This window comes from Engystomops pustulosus, chromosome 6 (assembly GCF_040894005.1).
Source record: "Engystomops pustulosus chromosome 6, aEngPut4.maternal, whole genome shotgun sequence".
NCBI classification, from domain to species: domain Eukaryota; kingdom Metazoa; phylum Chordata; class Amphibia; order Anura; family Leptodactylidae; genus Engystomops; species Engystomops pustulosus.
Window position 1 is genome coordinate 183273278 of NC_092416.1, and position 20389 is coordinate 183293666.

Genomic DNA, 20389 nt, shown 5'->3' on the forward strand with positions numbered 1-20389 from the left:
TTACCAAGAAATACAGAATATAATGTAGCACAGGACATACTTATGTTTGGAGTTTGCCTTTACAGATGGCCACAATTACAAATTCATATATTTCACAATCAAACGTCTGGTGATAATAGGTGGAATGTTCTCAGATCTCACAATTATCTAAGTTGTACGACCTCATGCTAAACATTGCTAGCAAATTTTCTTGTATTACATCATACTTGTCAGTGCTTCAACATCTCTCAGATTCATGAATTTGAACTTCATCGCTGTGTGAGGACTTCTGATGGCTCGCAAGATTTGATTTCCGTGTAAAACTTTTACCGCAATCAGAACATGGAAATGGCTTCTCCCCTGTGTGACTTATCTGATGTTTAAGAAGATGCGATTTCAGAGCAAAACATTTACCACATTCTGAACATGAAAATGGCTTCTCCCCAGTGTGACTTATTAGATGTTGATCAAGATGTGGTTTCTGGGTAAAACATTTCCCACACTTTGAACACGAAAATGGCTTCTCCCCAGTGTGAATTCTTATGTGTTTAAGAAGATGGTTACTTTGAGCAAAACATTTCCCACATTCTGAACATAAAAATGGCTTCTCCCCGGTGTGTGTTCTTTGATGTCTTACAAGATTTGCTTTGCCAATAAAAAATTTCCCACATTCTGAACATGAAAACGGTTTCTCACCTGGGTGAATTTTTTGATGTTTAAGAAGATGGTTTCTTTCGGAAAAACATTTCCCACATTCTGAACATGAATATGGAGTTTCCCCTGTGTGACTTCTTTGATGTCTAACAAGATTAGATTTTTTACTAAAACATTTCCCACATTCTGAACAAGAAAACGGCTTCTCCCCTGTGTGACTTCTCTGATGTCTAACAAGATGCGGTTTCCAAGCAAAACATTTCCCACATTCTGAACATGAAAACGGTTTCTCACCTGTGTGAATTTGTTGATGTTTAAGAAGATGGTTTCTTTCGGAAAAACATTTCCCACATTCTGAACATGAATATGGAGTTTCCCCTGTGTGACTTCTTTGATGTTTTACAAGATCTGATTTTTGGTTAAAACACTTCTCACATTCTGAGCATGGATATTGCTTCTCCCCTGGGTGAATTTTTAGATGTCGATCAAGATATTGTTTGCGAGAAAAACATTTCCCACATTCAAGACATGAATATGGCTTTACCCCTGTGTGACTTCGTTGATGTTGAAGAAGATGGCTTCTTTGAGTAAAACATTTCCCACATTCTGAACATGAAAATGGAGTTTCCCCTGTGTGAGTTCTTTGGTGTTTTACAAGATCTGATTTTTGGTTGAAATATTTTCCACATTCTGAACATGGAAATTGCTTTTTACCTGTGTGAATTATTAGATGTCGATCAAGATACGATTTCCGAGCAAAACATTTCCCACATTCAGGACATGAATATGGCTTTTCCCCTGTGTGATTTAGTTGATGTTGAAGAAGATGGAATTTTTGATTAAAACCTTTCCCACAATCTGAGCATGAAAAAGGAGTTTCCCCAGTGTGAGTTCTTTGATGTCTAACAAGATCTGATTTCTGGTGAAAACATTTCTCACATTCTGAGCATGAAAATTGCTTCTCCCCCGTGTGAATTGTCATATGTCGATCAAGAAATGCTTTTCGAGAAAAACATTTACCACAATTTGAACATGAATATGGCTTCTCCCCTGAGTGACCTATTTGATGTTGAAGAAGATTTTTTCTTTGAGTAAAATATTTCCCACAGTCTGAACATGAAAAAGTCTTCTCTCCTTTGGGACTTAGTTGAAGATCTTCTTTAACGCTATAATGTTTCCCACTTTTTAAACATGACTTGGTGTTCTTAACCGTTGCTAATGATTCATTATATAGGAACCATTTAATAGGATAAGATGACGGATCTTGTGTGTAAAGTCCTGAGGATGCATCTGGGATATTGTCATGATCTTCAGATGTTTCCGGAGTGATACAACCATCACCTGCTGTAACATGTGATGATATCAGATGTTCCTCTGAGCTCCCGGTATTGTCATCTAAAAAGAATAATACAAATTAGAAACCATAACATTGCTTGTTGTAAGAAAACTCAGAAAATCTTCTGCAGAAATTTTTTTGGTATCAGAAATCTGGGTACATGCTGCATTGCAGCCTGTGTACAGCAAATGGTTGTGGGTTGGAGGTCTCATAGCCACACCTCCCAACTTTTGGAGTGGCAAAAGACGCATCATAAAAAATTGTGTACCCCAGCATCTCCCCATCATATCATGCCCCTCAAAGCAGCTCCTCTTCATAGCGTGTTCCCTCCAGCAGCTCCACTTTATAGTGTGCCTTTATATTGAGCCCCAACCCTTCAGCTGTTCTTTGTCTTTGTGTTATCACTCATCTCTGCTTTATCTAGTGGTTACTACTCACCTGGGCAGTTACCTGTAGGAATCTCCTCCTTACATCGCTCATCGCCCCTCACATATGTCTCTGGAGCAGTAATATTCTTCACATCTCCATCCTGATGCAGAAACTGAGAAACAAATATTGTAAGAAGTCACCAAATGATGGAAAAGTCACAGTGATGGTTTAGCTGATAACAAATAATTATTAATTATCATGATGATCAAATGTGATCTGACAGGAGGAGTTATCGAAGCCACATGTCTGATGAAGGGGACGCGTCCCCTTAAACGTCACTTCATGTGGCTTACACCGTCCTACTCAGCGGTCGGAGGAGTGTGAGTCTCTGCCCCAGGTCAAAACTACGCGATTGTATGTACTATTGAACTCTACATTACGCCTATTAAGCAATTGACTTAAATTTACTACAATTGCACTCACTATGGAATGTGTTCTGCAAGCTACATTAATTTGTACCTGCGAACGATGAAGTGGAATAATTTGTTCAAAACTATTTCTTATGGTCTATATTATTGGACACTATTCATTGATGTCTTATCTCCATCTACCTGATGATCCTGTGGGACATATTTCTCCTCTGAACAATCCTGTGGTAGAAGAAGAGGATTGGGACATCTCTCCGGTGATGTTCTCTTACTGGATCTACCTGTAGGAAACACATCCAGAGACTGAATTCCTTCTTTCCATACAGATAATGAAAGGACGTGTGGATTTAGTCCTGTCTGTTACCTGCTGATGTGAGGGGCTGGTGGTCCTCCATCATGACGTCCTTGTACACATCTTTGTGTCCTTCTAAATACTCCCACTCCTCCATGGAGAAATAGACAGCCACATCCTGACACCTTATAGGAACCTGACACACACAATGATCCCGTCATCACCCAGATCCCTTCATAGCGTTACTGTATAATGTCCCAGCATTCCCAGCAGTGTCACCTCTCCAGTCAGCAGCTCCATCATCTTGTGGGTGACTTCTAGGATCTTCTGCTCATTGATGTCATCATGCATCAGGGGGTGAGGTGGAGGAGCCGGGATTGGGCTCAGGGTTCTCCCCCGTCCTTCATACACAGGGGCCTGACAGCGCCCACTAGAGGTCCTCTTCACTATTGCGTAATCCTGGTTATGGAGAGACACATTGATAAATCTCCCTCCATACATTTCCAGAATCTCTCACCTCTCCAGTCCTATCATCTGTTATTCCCATAGATAATGATGTCATGTGACCTCATCACAATCTCTCACCTCTCCAGTAATATAGAAGAGAATCTCTAGGGTGAGCTGGAAGATTCTCTCCACCCTCCTGTCTCTGTCCATTGTCCTGAATAAAAAGAAGATAAGACAAAGTAAAAAAAATTAATAAAATACAATTAATGAAATCAATATGAAAACACTGAGGAGATCCTGATGGTTAGTGATGGATTTTGGCTCTTCCATAGCTTAGAATGTGAGTTTCTTTATGACTGAGATGAAATCTGTGTAACATCCTGTCATCCAGTAGAGAACTTCATCAATTTAGTATTAGGGGCAATTCAGACAGAAATATTCAGGTGGGAAAACATGAACCATACGTGACATTTCTCCGGCACTACTGAGGCTCCTCTGAGATGAATTATGATAGTGATTTATGATTCTGGGAGTCTCCTCTCCTGTCCTGACATGACACTCTGTATAGACCCGCAGTGGTTCTAGTACTGAGGACCTTATGCGACCCCCGGCCAGGAGGAAACCCCAATCCAGAGAGATGGAAGTGAGGGTTCACTGATAAATGTCCCCGGTGACTACACACCTACCTCCACCTGCAGAGCTCCAGATATATGTGACAGGACCTGTGATGATGTCATAGTCATGTGATCAGCCCCATGTGTGGGAGGAGTCAGGCTCTGGGCTGCTGGAGAAGCTATAGGACCTGTGATGATGTCATGACCATGTGATTAGTCACATGTGTGGGAGGAGTCAGGCTCCAGGAAGTGTTGCTAGGAGCGGGGCCATGTGACGAGAAGTTATGACCAACGCTGAGACTTGTGTTGTTCTGTTCCTCTATAGAAGCAGAATATAGTCAATAATTGAATCCTCCGTGTGGTGTAATAATGGACACCAACAGACCCTAAAAGCCCATTTCCTACAGTAAGGTTTTTTGTGCTACCATTAAGTGAAAAGCCTTTCATTTTATATTTATATATATCTTTCTTAGCTTGGTATTAAGATGTTTTGATCGGGCGACTGATTTGGCAATTCAAGAAAATTGCATTTCATTGCTTTAACAAGTTCCTGGTTAAAGTCTTGGGTCATTGTCCATCTGTAATATGAAACGCCAACCAATCAGTCCTGCTACATTTGGCTCGAGCTGACACACACGGGATGTCTCCGAATACATCAAATTAATCTGGCTCCTTCAGTCCAGTGTTGCATCATCAATAAAAGCGCTAGTTACGCAGTGCCCCAGCCATCACACTACCTCCGCTGCGTGCAGACACATGGGGGCACATTTACTTACCCGCCCTTCAGAGTCCATGTGTTGCTTCCCCGCTCAGGTCCGATGGAGTTCACCTTCGTCTTCCCGGTGTATGTAATTGCTTGATCTTTCAACACAATTTGAAAGTTAAATCCCGCGCTCAGTTCAGCACGCCCCCCCTGTTAAATACCTGTTACAGCTGTGCAAAACCCCCAAAACGTCTGAAAATGTACCGAAAGTGTGGCCGCGGATCCTTAGTAAATAAGTGCTTTGCTGTGGATCATGATACCTCACATTCAATATACATTTTTTCCATCATTGTTCTAGAGGTTGATCTCGGTTTCATCTGCCCAAAGAATGTTCTTCTAAAACTGTGCTAGATGTTTTTTTTTTTGTTTTTTTTTTAGAAAATTCCAATGTGGCCTTGTATTCTTGAGGCTTATGACTTAAATCCTGGAAAATGTTGTTCACTTGTTTGGCTGTAGTGAAGGAATTTCTCACAGCTCACAGTGCATGTCAGAACACATAAGAATCATGAGGTCTAATAAATTGCCCAAGGAGCTCAGAGACAGAATTGTGGAAAGGCACAAATCTGGCCAAAGTTACAAAAGAATTTCTACAACACTCAACTGTTGGGGCGACCACAACTATTCCACAACCTGGCCGTCCAGCCAAACCCTGCAACCGTGGTAGAAAAGTCTTGGTGATAGAGGTAAAGAGGAACCCCAAGATCACTGTGCCTGAGCTCCAAAGATGCAGTAGGGGGATGGGAGAAAAGTCACTGCAGCCTCCACCAGTCGGGGCAGAGTGTGCCATAGGAAGTCTCTCCTCAGACGTATGAAAGCCCCTTAGCAGTTTGCAAAAAAAAACACATGGATACACTGACTATGAGAAATAAGATTCTATGGTCTGATTTGTGTTATTTCTAAGCAGTATATGTAGAAAAAAAACAGGCACTGCTCATTACCTGCTAAATACAATCCCAGCAGTGACACTTGGTGGTGGCAGCATCATGCTGTAGGGGCAGGGACAGGACCACTGGATGTAATGGAAGGTAGGTTGAATGCAATCAATTATAGCGATATCCTGGATGAAAACCATTCCTGACTGGCCCAGCCAGAACCCGGGCCTAAACCCGATTTAGCATCTCTGGAGAGACTGGTAAATGACTTCCACCAACGTTCACCATACAACCTGGAGGAGCTGGAGAGGGTCTGCAAGGAAGAGGCAGAGGATCCCCAAATCCAGGGGTGAGAAACTTGTAGCATCTTCCCAAGAAGACTCCTGGCTGCACCAGCTCCAAAACTGCTTCTACTCAACATTGAGCAAATACTGCTTGTTTCTATATTGGCACATGTTCTTGACTATTCTCCTGTTTTTTCAATTTTATACTTTCCTTGGTATCTTGTCGTGTCAGGGATAATCAACCTCCTCTCCCCTTATTTTTCTGTCTTTTTATGTGTCTACACCATCGTCCAGTTACTGGCCACTGTTAAGGGAGGGCCAAGTAACTAATCAGAACCTGTTTGGGTGGCTCAGAATTAGGGCTTACTGTATTTGCCCTGCCCTTATAATATAAAACTGTATATTTTTCCACTCCTCATATATGTAGCAATTTCTCAGATATTTATGCTGATTTTACAGCTTGTAAAATCTCTTTAAATGTCTTATTTCACCAGCATGGATAACTCCTCTGACCACATAATTTCTCTAAAGAAAAATTTTCCAAATGCAAGCACCACACCTCACACACTTTGGGGCAGATTTACTTACCCGGTCCATTCGTGATCCAGCGGCGCTTTCTCTGCGCTGGATTCGGGTCCGGTCGGGATTCATTAAGGTAGTTCCTCCGCCGTCCACCAGGTGGCGCTGCTGCGCTGAAAAGCATCGCTTGAGTTCACCGAGCCGAGTGAAGGTAAGTGCAAGCTCCGCGACAGATTTTTTTTTTTTAAATGCGGCGGTTTTCCCGAATCCGTCGGGTTTTCGTTCGGCCACGCCCACCGATTTCCGTCACGTGCATGCCAGCGCCGATGCACCACAATCCGATCGCGTGCGCCAAAATCCCGGGGCAATTCAGGGGAAATCGGCGCAAATCGGAAATATTCGGGTAACACGTCGGGAAAACGCGAATCGGGCCCTTAGTAAATGACCCCCTTTGAGTTCTGTCTGTTGAACCCTGTGATGAGGTGACAGCGTGGGTACCATAGGTTCGCCACCACTGTCCTTAACCCTTCATTCAATCTTAATATGGATGCCCTCAAATGAAAGCGGGAAGTCTGGACTTTATGTCCATGTCCATTACATAACTAGAACTTGAATAACTTGAAGAGACTTACGATCTTTAATGGTATATTATAGAGTGATCCCTGTTGTAGTGATAGATATAAGATTTATGTAAATGTATGCACAGTTTAATAAATGTGTAGATGTATGGTGTAGCAAATTCTTACAATAAGGACATAGTTTTGCTCTTGTACAAATCACTGGTCAAGCCACACATGGAATATTGGGGCAGATTTACTTACCCGGTCCGTTCGCGATCCAGCGGCGCGTTCTCTGCGGTGGATTCGGGTCCGGCCAGGATTCATCAAGGCAGTTCCTCCGACGGCCACCAGGTGGCGCTGCTGCGCTGAAGTTCCTTGAAATGCACTGAAGTTCACGATCCTATCCTGGATGAAGGTGAGTGCAAGCTCCGCAACACAATTTCCTTTTTTAAATGCGGCGGTTTTTCCGAATCCGTCGGGTTCTCGTTTGGCCACGGGCCCCGATTTCCGTTGCGTGCATGCTGGTGCCGATGCGCCACAATCCGATCGTGTGCGCCAAAATCCTGGGGCAATTCAGGTACAATCGGCGCAAATCGGAAAAATTCGGGTAACACGTCAGGAAAAAGCGAATCGGGCCCTTAGTAAATGACCCCCATTGTGTATAATTTTTTGGCACCAGTGTATAAAAAGGACATAGTAGAAATGGAACGGGTGCAGAGGAGAGCAACCAAGATTTTTAGGGGCATGGGGGGAATAGAACAAAATGATAGATACTAAACTTGAGGTTGTTCAGTTTAGAAAAAAAAGACTTCTGAGGGGAGACCTCATTACAATTTACAAATACCTGTACGGGCAGTACAAGAATCTCTTCAAAGATCTTTTTATACCTAGGCCTGTGACGAGGACAAGGGGGCATCCTCTATGCCTAGAGGAGAGGCGGTTCTACCATCACCGCAGACAGGGGGAATCCTTTAAACCTAGAACAGAGGAGGTTCTACCATTACCATACCCAAGTGGCATCCTCTACACCTAGAGGAGAGGCGGCTCTACCATCACCATAGACAGGGCGCATCCTCTACACCTAGAGGAGAGGCGGTTCTACAATCATCATAGACAGGGGGCATCCTCTACACCTAGAGGAGAGGAGGTTCTACAATCACAGTAGACAGGGGGCATCCTCTACACCTAGAGGTGTAGGCAGACGCCCGAAGCAGGGACTGATGAGTCTGTTCCCAGATAGTTTTAATGTCTGCTACCAACTCTTCCATAGCCACGTGAGACCATGGGCAGGTAGGCACGGGTAACGGCAACAGTAGACCAGCTGTTTTTTGTCATGAGGGCTTATTACGAGCACAAGAGGCACAGGACCACACAAAATCCCGAACGTCCTTGACCAAATCAGGCCACCAATAAAATCGGGAAATTAGGGCCACAGAGCGTTGCACCCCAGGGTGCTCAGCCACACGAGCAAAATGTCCCTAGGTCAGGATCCTCTTTCCCAGGTCGCACATAAGTCTTGCCGGGAGGTAATTGCCGGAGGTCCACCGGTGCTGCCAGCACAAGTCTCGGAGCATAGTCCTCCCCCATAACAGCGGAAGCATAATCGGACGAAAATAGATTTGGAAACGGGAATAGAAGAGAGACACTGGGCTTGATGCAGGTTCAACCGCTGAGCCGATTGTAGGTACTGGAGGTTCTTGTGGTCTGTGTAAATGCTGACTGGAAATTGGGCTCCCTCCAGCAGATTACGCCATTCCTCCAAGCCTAGCTTGATAGCCAGAAGCTCACGATCTCCAAAAGAATAATTCCTCTTTGCGGAGGAGAAAGTTTTGGAGAAGAAGTCGCAGGAGAGAGTTCGGCCCCTAGGCCCCTTCTGAGTAAGGACCGCTCCAGCTCCTATGAGGGAGGCATCGACCTCCACAAAAAATGGCTTTTCGGTATCAGGTCTGGTAAGAACAGATGCAGAGGAAAAAGCAGTCTTTAGTCTCGTGAAGGCCTCCTCAGCTGCTGGAGGCCAGACACAAGAATTAACACCTTTCTTCGTTAGTGCCTGTGGAATGAATTGTCTATAATAATTTGCAAAGCCCAGGAATCTTTGAATAGCCCGCAGTCCCACTGGGCGTGGCCAATGAAGAAACGCAGATAACTTGTCAGGATCCATCTGCAAGCCTCTATCGGAAATAATGTAGCCAAAGAAAGGAAGGCTTTTCTGATGAAACAGTCATTTCTCCAGTTTCATGTAGAGATGGGAATGGTGGGACTCGAGGTCAGCAGAATACATGAGGATGTCATCCAGGTAAACCACAACACAGCTGTACAATAAGTCCCTGAAGATATCGTTAACAAACTCCTGGAAAACGGCTGGCGCAAAAGGCATAACTAAATATTCAAAATGCCCATCACAGGTGTTAAAGGCGGTCTTCCACTTGTCGCCCTTCCTGATGCGGATATGATTGTAGGCCCCACGAAGATCCAACTTGGTAAAGACTCTCACACCCCGTAGATGATCAAACAGCTCCGTGATCAGCGGCAGGGGATAGCGATTCTTAACAGTGACTTTGTCAAGACCACCATAGTCAATACGGGGGCGGAGAGAGCCATCCTTCTTGGTAACAAAAAAGAATCCCGCAGCTGCTGGAGAGGAGGATTTGCGGATGAAGCCTCTTTGCAGATTTTCCTTGACATACTCTGACATAGCGGCTGTCTCAGGTACCGAGAGCGGGTACACCCGACCCCGAGGACGAGAAGATCCAGGCAGCAGGTCGATTGGGCAATCATAGGGACGATGTGGAGGAAGGGTCTCAGCTTGTTTCTTGGAAAACACATCTGTGAAGTCTTGGTATGGAGCTGGAAGCCCCTCCAGAGGCTTTGGAGACAAGGTAGAAGTCCTGACAGGGAGCGGATGTGGGACCGTCATACAGCGTGAGGAACAATCCGGACCCCAAAGGAGAATCTCCCCAGAAGACCAGTCCAGAACAGGGGCATGATGCTGCAACCAGGGGAGACCCAGCAGGAGAGTGGAAGTGCACTGGAGCAGCACAAAAAAGGAAAGTCTCTCTTTATGTAATGCACCAACTTGCAGGAGTAGGGGTTCCGTGCAAAACCAGATGGGCACAAAGAGAATCTGGTCACTGACTGAGGCAATGGACAAGGGCTTCTCAAGATGAACCACCAGGAAGTGATGCTGGGAGACTAGGGCAGCATCCACAAAGTTTTCTGTAGAGCCCGAATCCAGGCCGAAGTGCTCTGGGCTGGCACAATACATGCAGAGGTTCTCCTGATGTCGTCTGGAACAAAATGTAGAGAAAGCCGGATTCAGTCCACCTGCATAGGTTGATCAGCAGAAGATTCAGGCGGGTTTTGGAAGACAGATGCCAGGCGAGGAAGACATCTAACACGGCCTTGGGGGTACTCGAAGCGTAGTTCCTCAGTGCGCTCCTTAAACCGAACGCCAATTCGAGTGGCCAGGGTGATGAGACCGCTCAGAGTTGACGGCAGGTCCCAAGCCGCCAACGAGTCCTTGACCTGCGCAGAGAGTCCTTTCTTGAGGGCTGCATCGTTCCAGGCAAGTTCGGAAGTCAGGATGCGGAACTGAACTGCGTACTCTCCCACAGACGAGTTGTCCTGGCGCAGGTCCAATAATGCAGTCTCTGCAGAGGAGGCCCGTGCCGGTTCTTCGAAGACTGACCGGAACTCTGCCAGAAATGCCGTGAGGGTAGCCATAACAGGGTCATCTCTGTCCCAAAGAGGAGTAGCCAAGGCTAGGACTTTCCCGGAAAGGAGGCTGAGGACAAATGCCACCTTGGACCGCTCTGAGACGGCATACGTTCTATGTGCAGGGAGCACTGGGTTATAAAGCCCCTGTACATCTTGGGATATCCATCATACTTGCCGGGCAAAGAGAGATGTAGCCTGGGTTCAGCAGCAGGAAGATAAGCCAGGGTAGCAGGAGTCGCAGGAGCAGCCTCAGGAGACTGTTGCTGATGCTGGGTAGCTAGCAGCTGTTGCAGCATGGCGGTGACTTGGTCAAGTCCAGGCTCAGGGTCAGGGCAGGTGGCAGAGATGCAAGGTCAAGTCCAAATCCAGGGTCAGCAACGGGAGGTCCAGGCAGGTGGGAACGGAACACAGGCACACGGGACACAGCAACACAGAGAAATCAGGCTGTGAGGCACAAAGATACAGCATGGCTTGCAGGAAGAGGCAGGCTTATGTAGAATTAGGCAATATGGCCAGCGCCAATTAATGGCACGCTGGCTCTTTAAATCTGGAGAAGCTGCCACGCACGCGCCCTAGCAGCCGGGGATGCGCGTGCACAACAGAGGGGAGCGAGCCAGGAGCCGGGACATGTGAGGTGCGCAGGCGGGGGCAGAGGAGCACGGGTGAGTCCGGGATATGGGTCGCGAGACCACTCATGAACATATCTCTTGTGGCGCCTTGACAAATATCCACAGATGTTGACTTTGAGTGGTATAGCTCCCTTTGAATTATTTTTCTATTTCTGTTTCTATTCTTGCTGAAGACCACGACATATGGTCAGAGCAGATGGGTCTAACTTTTGGAATTTGAGGAGTGATACAAATGCCTAGCTGGGTACTGGTTTCTCCTAGGACCCTGAGATGAAAAGATATGCAGCACTCCTAACAGCAACATAAGAGCAAAGACATGTTTGGTTTCCAAACATGCTGGGGGCCTAGCTGGATCTGATGAGTTCCGCTACTTTATGATCTTTCATTGTATAGGCAGGAATTGTGCCTTCCCCACCTCATGCCACCTCCAAGCCAGCCTGCCAAATTTACTATAGCCTGTGCCATTTTAGACCACATAGGCTAAAGAGGAAAGCTATACCAGGCATAGAACTCATTTGGGAGCACCATCACAATGTTATAAAACAGAATATTATAAAGACATAAATAATAATATAACATAGCACAGGACAAATAGTTTATGTCAGAATGTTCCTTTACAAATATATTTTAGAAGCAAATGTCTACTGCTGATTTTAGATTTAGCGAAACGGTATGATCTGTGGCTTCAATATTTCCCAGATTCATACATCGGCTTTACCACTGTGTAAGGACTTCTGATGGTTAACAAGACGTGATTTCTGAGAAAAACATTTCCCACAATCTTGACATAAAAATGGCTTCTCTCCTGTGTGACTTCTCAGATGTCGATCAAGATGTGGTTTCCGACCAAAACATTTCCCACATTCTGAACATGAAAACGGCTTCTCCCCGGTGTGACTTCTCTGATGTGTAACAAGATTTGATTTCCGACCAAAACATTTCCCACATTCGGAACATGAAAACGGCTTCTCCCCGGTGTGGCATATCTGATGCCTTTCAAGATGATGTTTATGGGCAAAACATTTCCCACATTCTGAACATGAAAATGGCTTCTTCCCTGTGTGACTTATTTGATGTCCATCAAGATGATGTTTATGGGCAAAACATTTTCCACATTCTAAACATGAAAATGGCTTCTCCCCAGTGTGAATTGTTTGATGTCTTATAAGATTAGATTTTTTGTTAAAACATTTCCCACATTCGGAACATGAAAATTGCTTCTCTTCTATGTAACTTTGCTGAAAATCTGCTATAAAACTATAATATTTCCCACATTCTAAACATGAAAATGGCTTCTCCCGTATGTGATTTATTTGATGTCTTAAAAGATTTGATTTTTTGGTAAAATATTTCCCACATTCTGAACAGGAAAATTGCTTCTCTCCGGTGTGACTTCGCTGAAGGTCTGCTTTAACACTGTAATGTTTCACACATTCTAAACATGACATAAAGTTCTTATCCGTTCCTGATGACTCAGTAGAAAGGACCCATTTAATTGGATCAGATGACGGATCTTGAGTGTGAAGGCCTGAGGAGGCATCTGGGATATTGTCATGATCTTCACATGTATCTGGTTTCATACAACCATCACCTGCTGTAACATGTGATGATATCAGATGTCCCTTTGAGCTCCAGGTATTGTGATCTGTGAAGGATAAAACAGATGATAAAATATAACCTTAAATAAGTATGCCCAGCTAAATAACTCATTCTCTGATTTAATGTTTTTAACAAAAATAACATTTCATAGATATAATTTTTACCTGTCTCTTCTGTTGTGCTTTTTGGTTGCGCATGGATCTAACCCTAAACTCAATCCTGACTATGGTTGGGCAGCTCTTTGTGTTTGCTCAGATTCCTATCACATAAACGTGCTTCTCTTGTATTGCAGGGGGGAGGAGGAGGCAGAGAGCAGCAGAGCCAAACCTGAAGAGGAGACCAGCTCTACAAACAAGATAAATGTCCGAGGGGGGCAGGCAAAGCAGAGAGGAGCGTAACATCTGTACCATGATAATCATGTTCATTGAACCATGTGCACAGTGTCTGTTCTGCATCATGTGAATGCACAGGAAGTGCCCTCCCACAGAGATAAATTCTGAGCAGCTGATGCTGTGATAAAAGCAAAAGCAGCAGAAACATGGAGTAAAATTGAAAAGTAAGTGCTTAAAAGCTAATTTTTTTTTAATCATGTGTGAGACACAGAAGGGGTTAACTGTGGATGGGCGGTATGCTTCCCCTGGGTTTTCCTACTATGCAAGGCCCTAATGCATAGTATGTGTTGTCCAGCAACCTTGGACACAGGTGGTAGGAGCAGCCTAATCAGGCTGCTTAAAGCTGCTGAGCAGAGCTGAGAGCGTTGTCTCTGTGAAAGGAGGCTGGAGAGCACACAGCTCTGACTTCTGTGCCTGGAGCAGTGACATCTTTTATGTTTTAGTGGTGAGTTAGAGAAACTCTGTTTAGTTAGCACCCAGACGGGTAGGATATTGTTTGTTTTGATGCCTGAATGTGAAGGCTGTTTTATTTTTTTCCTGCTGTCTAAATAAACGCAGACGAGACCTGTTTTGGACTGTACCTTGGTGTCACTGTCTTGAACTGCATCAAAAAACCCCGCTACCTCAGACTCTACTGGGCCAAATCTCCCACGTATGGTGCAGGATGCGGGCAGTTCAAAAGACACACACCTGAAAAGGCTCCCCACATCCTGCAACATTGCATGGCCGGGATAAAAGCAGCAGGCAAATTGCAGGATAAAGCCAAGTTGGAGGACTTCATTAAATACCTGCAAGAGGAGGCCAGAGCTAATCCAGCAAGCCATGCTCCAGCAGCAGGAGGAGAGATCCCGCCAGCAGCAGGAAGAGTCCCAAGCTAATCGACAACTGCAGCAAGCCATGCTCCAGCAACAGGAGGAGAGGTCCCTGAATGAAACGGAGGCCGTGAGCACCCCCAGCTAAAGGCGGAGATTCTGGCTCGTCTTGGGGTCACCATACAAGTTCGTTCCAGCCGGGTCCACCAGTGGACATACTCAGAAAAACTACCCCCGCACTCCCAAATGCATGACCTGATCCATCTTATCCGGAAGTGGTTACAACCAGAGGACTGCACTCCAGCACAGATGGTCGAGAGTCTTGTTCTTGACAAGTTCACCCGTTCTCTGCCCTCTCGGCTCCAGCGATGGGTTGGACAGGCCGGTCCCACCAAGGCTGAGGAACTTGTGTCCCTAGTAGAGAGATATCGGGCTACGGAGAACCTTCTACTTACCTCTCCCGCACGAAGCAGTGCCAGTGACAAGGTCACCAAATCTTCTGGTAAGACTGCTACTGCAGAAAAGGGGAGACAGGTCAGGTTGGGAGGGGGCTCATTGGGGGGGGGGGGCTCGGATACACAGACACCTAACGAGGCTCGTGACAGAGGTCACAGTCGTATCCAGTGCTGGCGATGCCGTGAAATGGGCCATATTGCTGCCAACTGTCCCCTGTCAGTGGAGCCAATGGACTGCAACCAGACCCGGCGAATGTCACTATTTGCCTGGCCAGTTCTGGCAGCCGAGTCAGTCACGGATGCAGAACCCCAAGTGTGTATGGTCAGAATTGGTGGTCACACAGTGGAAGCCTTGCTAGACTCAGGGAGTCTGGTCACCCTGGTGCGGGGAACTTTGGTTGATCCTGGACTATACAGGTGGTGTAAAGTGTATTGTATACATGGGGACACTCGTGAATATCCCACTGCCGTCATCAACCTACATACACCTTGTGGTACTATCAGCCATGAAGTGGGAGTGGTGGGGATCCTGTTTCATGAGGCTATTATCGGCAGAGACTTATCGGTGTTCTGGGACCTCTGGAGACGAAGACCCACCTCAGGTGCTATGACAGATAATGGACATGGTGTAAGTCGGGCCTTATCCCCCGAACCCTTTGAGGCCAAAGTACCCACACCAACAGTAGGGGTGACCCCAGGTGATGAATTCTCTCCCCTAGAGGTCCTAGCTGGTGAGGTCGAGGGTCAAGAGGAGGTGGCCGACATGCCGGACTTTGAGATTTCCCAAGAAAATTTTGGGGTTACACAGCTCCAGGACCCTACCTTGTTTAAAGCACGGGAGAATGTTAAAGTCATAAATGGTGTGCTCCAAATACCAGGAGCTGACAAAATGTACCCCTGAATGGTGATTGTTGGGGAACTGTTGTACAGGCCACATACGGGTTGAGGAGATTGAGCAACTGGTAGTACCCCAATCTCACCGTAGGCTGGTGCTAGATTTGGCACATAAACATGTGCTAGGATGTCACTTAGGTGCTGAGAAGACCCGAGAGAGGGTCCTGCAGAGGTTTTAATAGCCCGGGGTGTGGGAGGAGGGTATTGTAGCTCCTGCCCCGAATGTCAACTAACTGCCCGGTGTCCCAGTTCAGGAGTCCTCTGGTCCCGTTACCCATCATAGAGGTACCGTTTGAACGGATTGCAATGGTTTGGTCCCCATAGTAAAATCCACAAGGGGGCACCAGTACATCCTGGTTATCCTGGACTACGCTACACGGTATCCAGAGGCGAGTCCGTTAAGAAACACCTCCTCCAAAAACATTGCTAGGGAACTGTTCCAGGTATTCTCCCGCACAGGCCTCCCCAAGGAAATCTTGACTGACCAGGGGACCCCATTCATGTCGTCTAGAGTAATGAAGGAGATGTGTAAATTACTGCAGGTTAAACAGCTCCGCACCTCTGTATATCATCCTTAGACAGACGGCCTGGTTGAGAGGTTCAACAAGATCTTGAAAGGGATGCTAAAGAGGGTGGTCAGCAAAGATGGGAAGGACTGGGACTGTTTGTTGCCCTATCTGATGTTTGCCATACGTGAGGTACCCCAGTCTTCCACAGGTTTCTCACCCTTTGAGCTATTATATGGCCATTCCCCACGTGGGCTCCTGGACATAGCTAAGGAGACCTGGGAACAGGAAAGGACCCCCCACCGTAGTGTGATCGAACATGCCTCCTTTATGCAGGACCGCATAGCGGCAGTGATGCCCCTTGTAAAGGAGCACATGACAAGGGCGCAAGAGGGCCAGTGTAGGGTCTACAATAGAACAGCCAGACTCAGGACCTTTAACCCAGACGACAGAGTGTTAGTTCTTGTGCCCACCATTGAGAGCAAGTTCTTGGCAAAATGGCAAGGTCCATATGAGGTCATGGAGAAAGTGGGGGAGGTTAACTACAAGGTATATCAGCCGGGGAGGAGGAAACCTGAACAGATCTACCACGTGAACCTCCTAAAGCCATGGAGGGAAAGAGTCCCTGATAGCTGTGGGAGTAGAAAAAGTGTCTGTCCCCATGAATGTAGCTCAGGAGGTAGGTGTACCCACCTGATGCCAAGGTGCCTGAAGTACAGATCTCGGAGTCCCTCTCCAGGGCCCAGATTCAGGAAGCAAAGGAGTTTGCGCTCCGAAATGTCGAAATGTCTCCAAGTTACCACGTCGTACTTCAGTCATGAAGCATGACATCATAACTGAACCCTACCGGGTCCCTGAAGCGGGACCTAGGGGTTATCGAGGAGTCTAAAAGTGACTGGTCGAGTCCTATTGTATTGATTCCCAAGCCTGATGGTTCCCTACGGTTCTGCAATGACTTTAGGAAGTTGAACGAGGTATCTAAATTTGATTCCTACCCTATGCCTAGAGTTGACTAGTTGACGACTTGGACAGGCTAGGTTCTTCTCCACCCTTGACCTGACGAAAGGGTATTGGCAGGTACCCCTTACTGACAGGGCTAAAGAGAAGACAGCTTTTGTTACTCCTGATGGGTTATTTCAGTATGTGGTACTCTCCTTTGGGCTACATTCCAGAGGTTAATGGATCTTGTGCCAAAACCTCACTGGAGATATGCCTCGGCCTACCTGGTTACATCATAGTCTATAGTAACAATTGGGAAAGTCATCTAGCCAAGGTACAAGCAGTGGTAGACTGCCTGAGGGCAGCAGGGTTGACGGCGAACCCCCAAAAATGTGCACTTGGTCTGGAAGAGGCCCATTACCTGGGGTACCGTATTGGGCGAGGTGTCATCAAACCCCAAGTAAATAAAGTGGAGGCGATACAGCAGTGGCCACAACCTGTGAGCAAGAAGCAAGTGAGGGCTTTCCTAGGCATAGTGGGCTATTATCGCCGATTTATTCCCGATTTTGCGACAATAACGGCACCCCCTGACTGATCTGACCAAGGGTAACAGGTCTGTGATGGTAAAATGGAGTGAAGAAGCTGAGGGGGCGTTTCAGCGACTTAAAACGGTTTTGTGTGAGGGACCAGTACTGATAACCCCTAACTTCACCAAGACCTTTATTGTGCAGACTGACGCTTCTGACATGGGCTTAGGGGCTGTCCTGTCCCAAGTAGTGGAGGGTGAGGAATATCCCGTGACATTCCTGAGCCGCAAGCTCACACCCCCTGAGAAGAACTACAGTATAGTTGAGAGGGAGTGCTTGGCGATCAATTGGGCCCTGGAATCCTTGAGATATTACTTGATAGGGCGACAGTTTACACTGGTAACTGATCACTCTCCCCTCATCTGGATGAGTCAGGCTAAAGAGAGGAACGCCAGGGTCACAAGGTGGTTCCTAATGTTACAAAATTTCAAGTTCACAGTAGAACATCGAGCAGCAAAGCTGCATGGGAATGCCGATGCCTTGTCTCGTACCCACTGTCTGATGGCCAAAGGGTCACAGGTAACCACAAAGGGACCCACAGGGTCAAACAGAGGGGGAGGGTATGTGAGACACTGAAGGGGTTAACTGTGATGGGCGGTATGTTTCCCCTGGTTTTTCCTACTATGCAAGGCCCTAATGCTGAGTTTGTGTTGTCCAGCACCTTGGACACAGGTGGTGGGAGCAGAGCTGAGAGCGTTGTCTCTGTGAAAGGAGGCTGGAGAGCACACAGCTCTGACCTCTGTGCCTGGAACAGCAACATCTTTTATGTTTTAGTGGTGAGTTGGAGAAACTCTGTTTAGTTAGCACCCAGACGGGTAGGATATTGTTTGTTTTGATGCCTGAATGTGAAGGCTGTTTTATTTTGTTCCTGCTGTTGAAATAAACGCAGACGAGACCTGTTTTGGACTGTACCTTGGTGTCACTGTCTTGAACTGCATCACAAAACCCCGCTACCTCAGACTCTACTGGGCCAAATCTCCCACACATGTTAGCATCACAAAGGGATTAAGATTTGAGGAAATTCTTTCATGGGTAAACCTCTAACATCTGTTCCTAGTTGTTGTAAGAAAACTCTGAGGATCACAGAACATTTGTGTGATATCAGCAATCCGGGTACATGCAGCATTTCTTGTCTGCCCATGGAGGCTATGACTTTCCTGCTTACCACAAGGTTCTGTATTATTACTGATGTAACATCTCAGCCTCTTCCTCCGAGGTCCTGGTGAGCAGTATTCCTGACCCTCATAGCTCCCACCTTCCAGCTTTTCGTAGTCTATGTCTCTATGTTCTGTATTGTGTTATCACTCGTCTCTGCTTTATCTAGTGGTTACTACTCACCTGGGCAGTTACCTGTAGGAATCTCCTCCTTACATCGCTCATCGCCCCTCACATATGTCTCTGGCACAGTAATATTCTTCACATCCTCATCCTGATACAAAAATTTAAAAGGCAAGTATTGTAAGAAGTCACCGAGGAGGTTTTGGGGTGGTAAGAAAAGATCAGTAGTTTATTACAAACAAATTTGACCTGACATGTCTCCACCGTGTTGTTTTCTTATTGCTGAGAACAATCTCAAGATTTTTCATTATCAAGAAATTATACTTTATAGATGTTCCAGAAAAATCAAGCTGACACACAGAGGTAAATTTATCAGAGCTTCTATTCTTGAGCACTGCAGTCAGTGAAGTAGGTGGGCATGACCTTTATCGTACACCGGCGCACAAGCATGTATGTTAAATTCCCTCTATAAAGATTATATGGACATGAGATTTTACAATAAGAAAATGTTATCACTATAAAAACTTCTACAGATCAGAGAATATATCATGAAGTCTTATCTCCATCTACCTGATGATCCTGTGGGACATATTTCTCCTCTGAACAATCCTGTGGTAGAAGAAGAGGACTGGGACATCTCTCCGGTGATGTTCTCTTACTGGATCTACCTGTAGGAAACACATCCAGAGACTGAATTCCTTCTTTCCATACAGATAATGAAAGGACGTGTGGATTTAGTCCTGTCTATTACCTGCTGATGTGAGGGGCTGGTGGTCCTCCATCATGACGTCCTTGTACACATCTTTGTGTCCTTCTAAATACTCCCACTCCTCCATGGAGAAATAGACAGCCACATCCTGACACCTTATAGGAACCTGACACACACAATGATCCCGTCATCACCCAGATCCCTTCATAGCGTTACTGCATAATGTCCCAGCATTCCCAGCAGTGTCACCTCTCCAGTCAGCAGCTCCATCATCTTGTGGGTGACTTCTAGGATCTTCTGCTCATTGATGTCATCATGTATCAGGGGGTGAGGTGGAGGAGCCGGGATTGGGCTCAGGGTTCTCCCCCGTCCTTCATACACAGGGGCCTGACAGCGCCCACTAGAGGTCTTCTTCACTACTGTGTAATCCTGGTTATGGAGAGACACATTGATAAATATCCCTCCATACATTTCCAGAATCTCTCACCTCTCCAGTCCTATTATCTCTTATTCCCATAGATAATGATGTAATGTGACCTCATCACAATCTCTCACCTCTCCAGTAATATAGAAGAGAATCTCTAGGGTGAGCTGGAATATTCTCTCCACCCTCGTGTCTCTGTCCATCGTCTGATCCTGAAGAGAAAGAAGATAAGATAAAGTAACATCATGTAGAGAAATGCAGTTCCTGTAATGAGTAGAAGTACAATGAGGAGATGCCGGTGACTCGGTGGTGGATGTCGTGTGGTTGGGAT

The 20389-nt window shown here is 46.1% G+C and overlaps 1 protein-coding gene across 1 annotated transcript; it reads right to left on the bottom strand.

The window, feature by feature from the left end:
- On the bottom strand, nt 1-20084 carry LOC140066013 (uncharacterized). Its single transcript, XM_072113577.1, has 6 exons — nt 19496-20084; nt 18986-19076; nt 12171-13108; nt 2950-3048; nt 2408-2510; nt 1-2028 (listed from the first exon to the last, which is right to left on the bottom strand). The coding sequence occupies exons 3-6, from the start codon at nt 13041-13043 to the stop codon at nt 218-220; spliced, it is 2886 nt and encodes a 961-aa protein (XP_071969678.1). The 5' UTR covers nt 13044-13108; nt 18986-19076; nt 19496-20084; the 3' UTR covers nt 1-217.
- Between the last annotated feature and the right edge of the window lie 305 nt (nt 20085-20389).

What these genes read in the sequence shown, in the direction of transcription:
- LOC140066013 (XM_072113577.1), bottom strand. Translation starts at nt 13,043, where the DNA reads ATGAAACCAGATACATGTGAAGATCATGACAATATCCCAGATGCCTCC. An exon ending in TACACAGTGGTAAAGCCGAT is followed by an intron (nt 3,049 to 12,170) that starts GTATGAATCTGG and finishes GTGTTTCCTACA; the next exon opens with GGTAGATCCAGTAAGAGAAC. An exon ending in ATGTCCCACAGGATCATCAG is followed by an intron (nt 2,511 to 2,949) that starts GTAGATGGAGAT and finishes TTTGTTTCTCAG; the next exon opens with TTTCTGCATCAGGATGGAGA.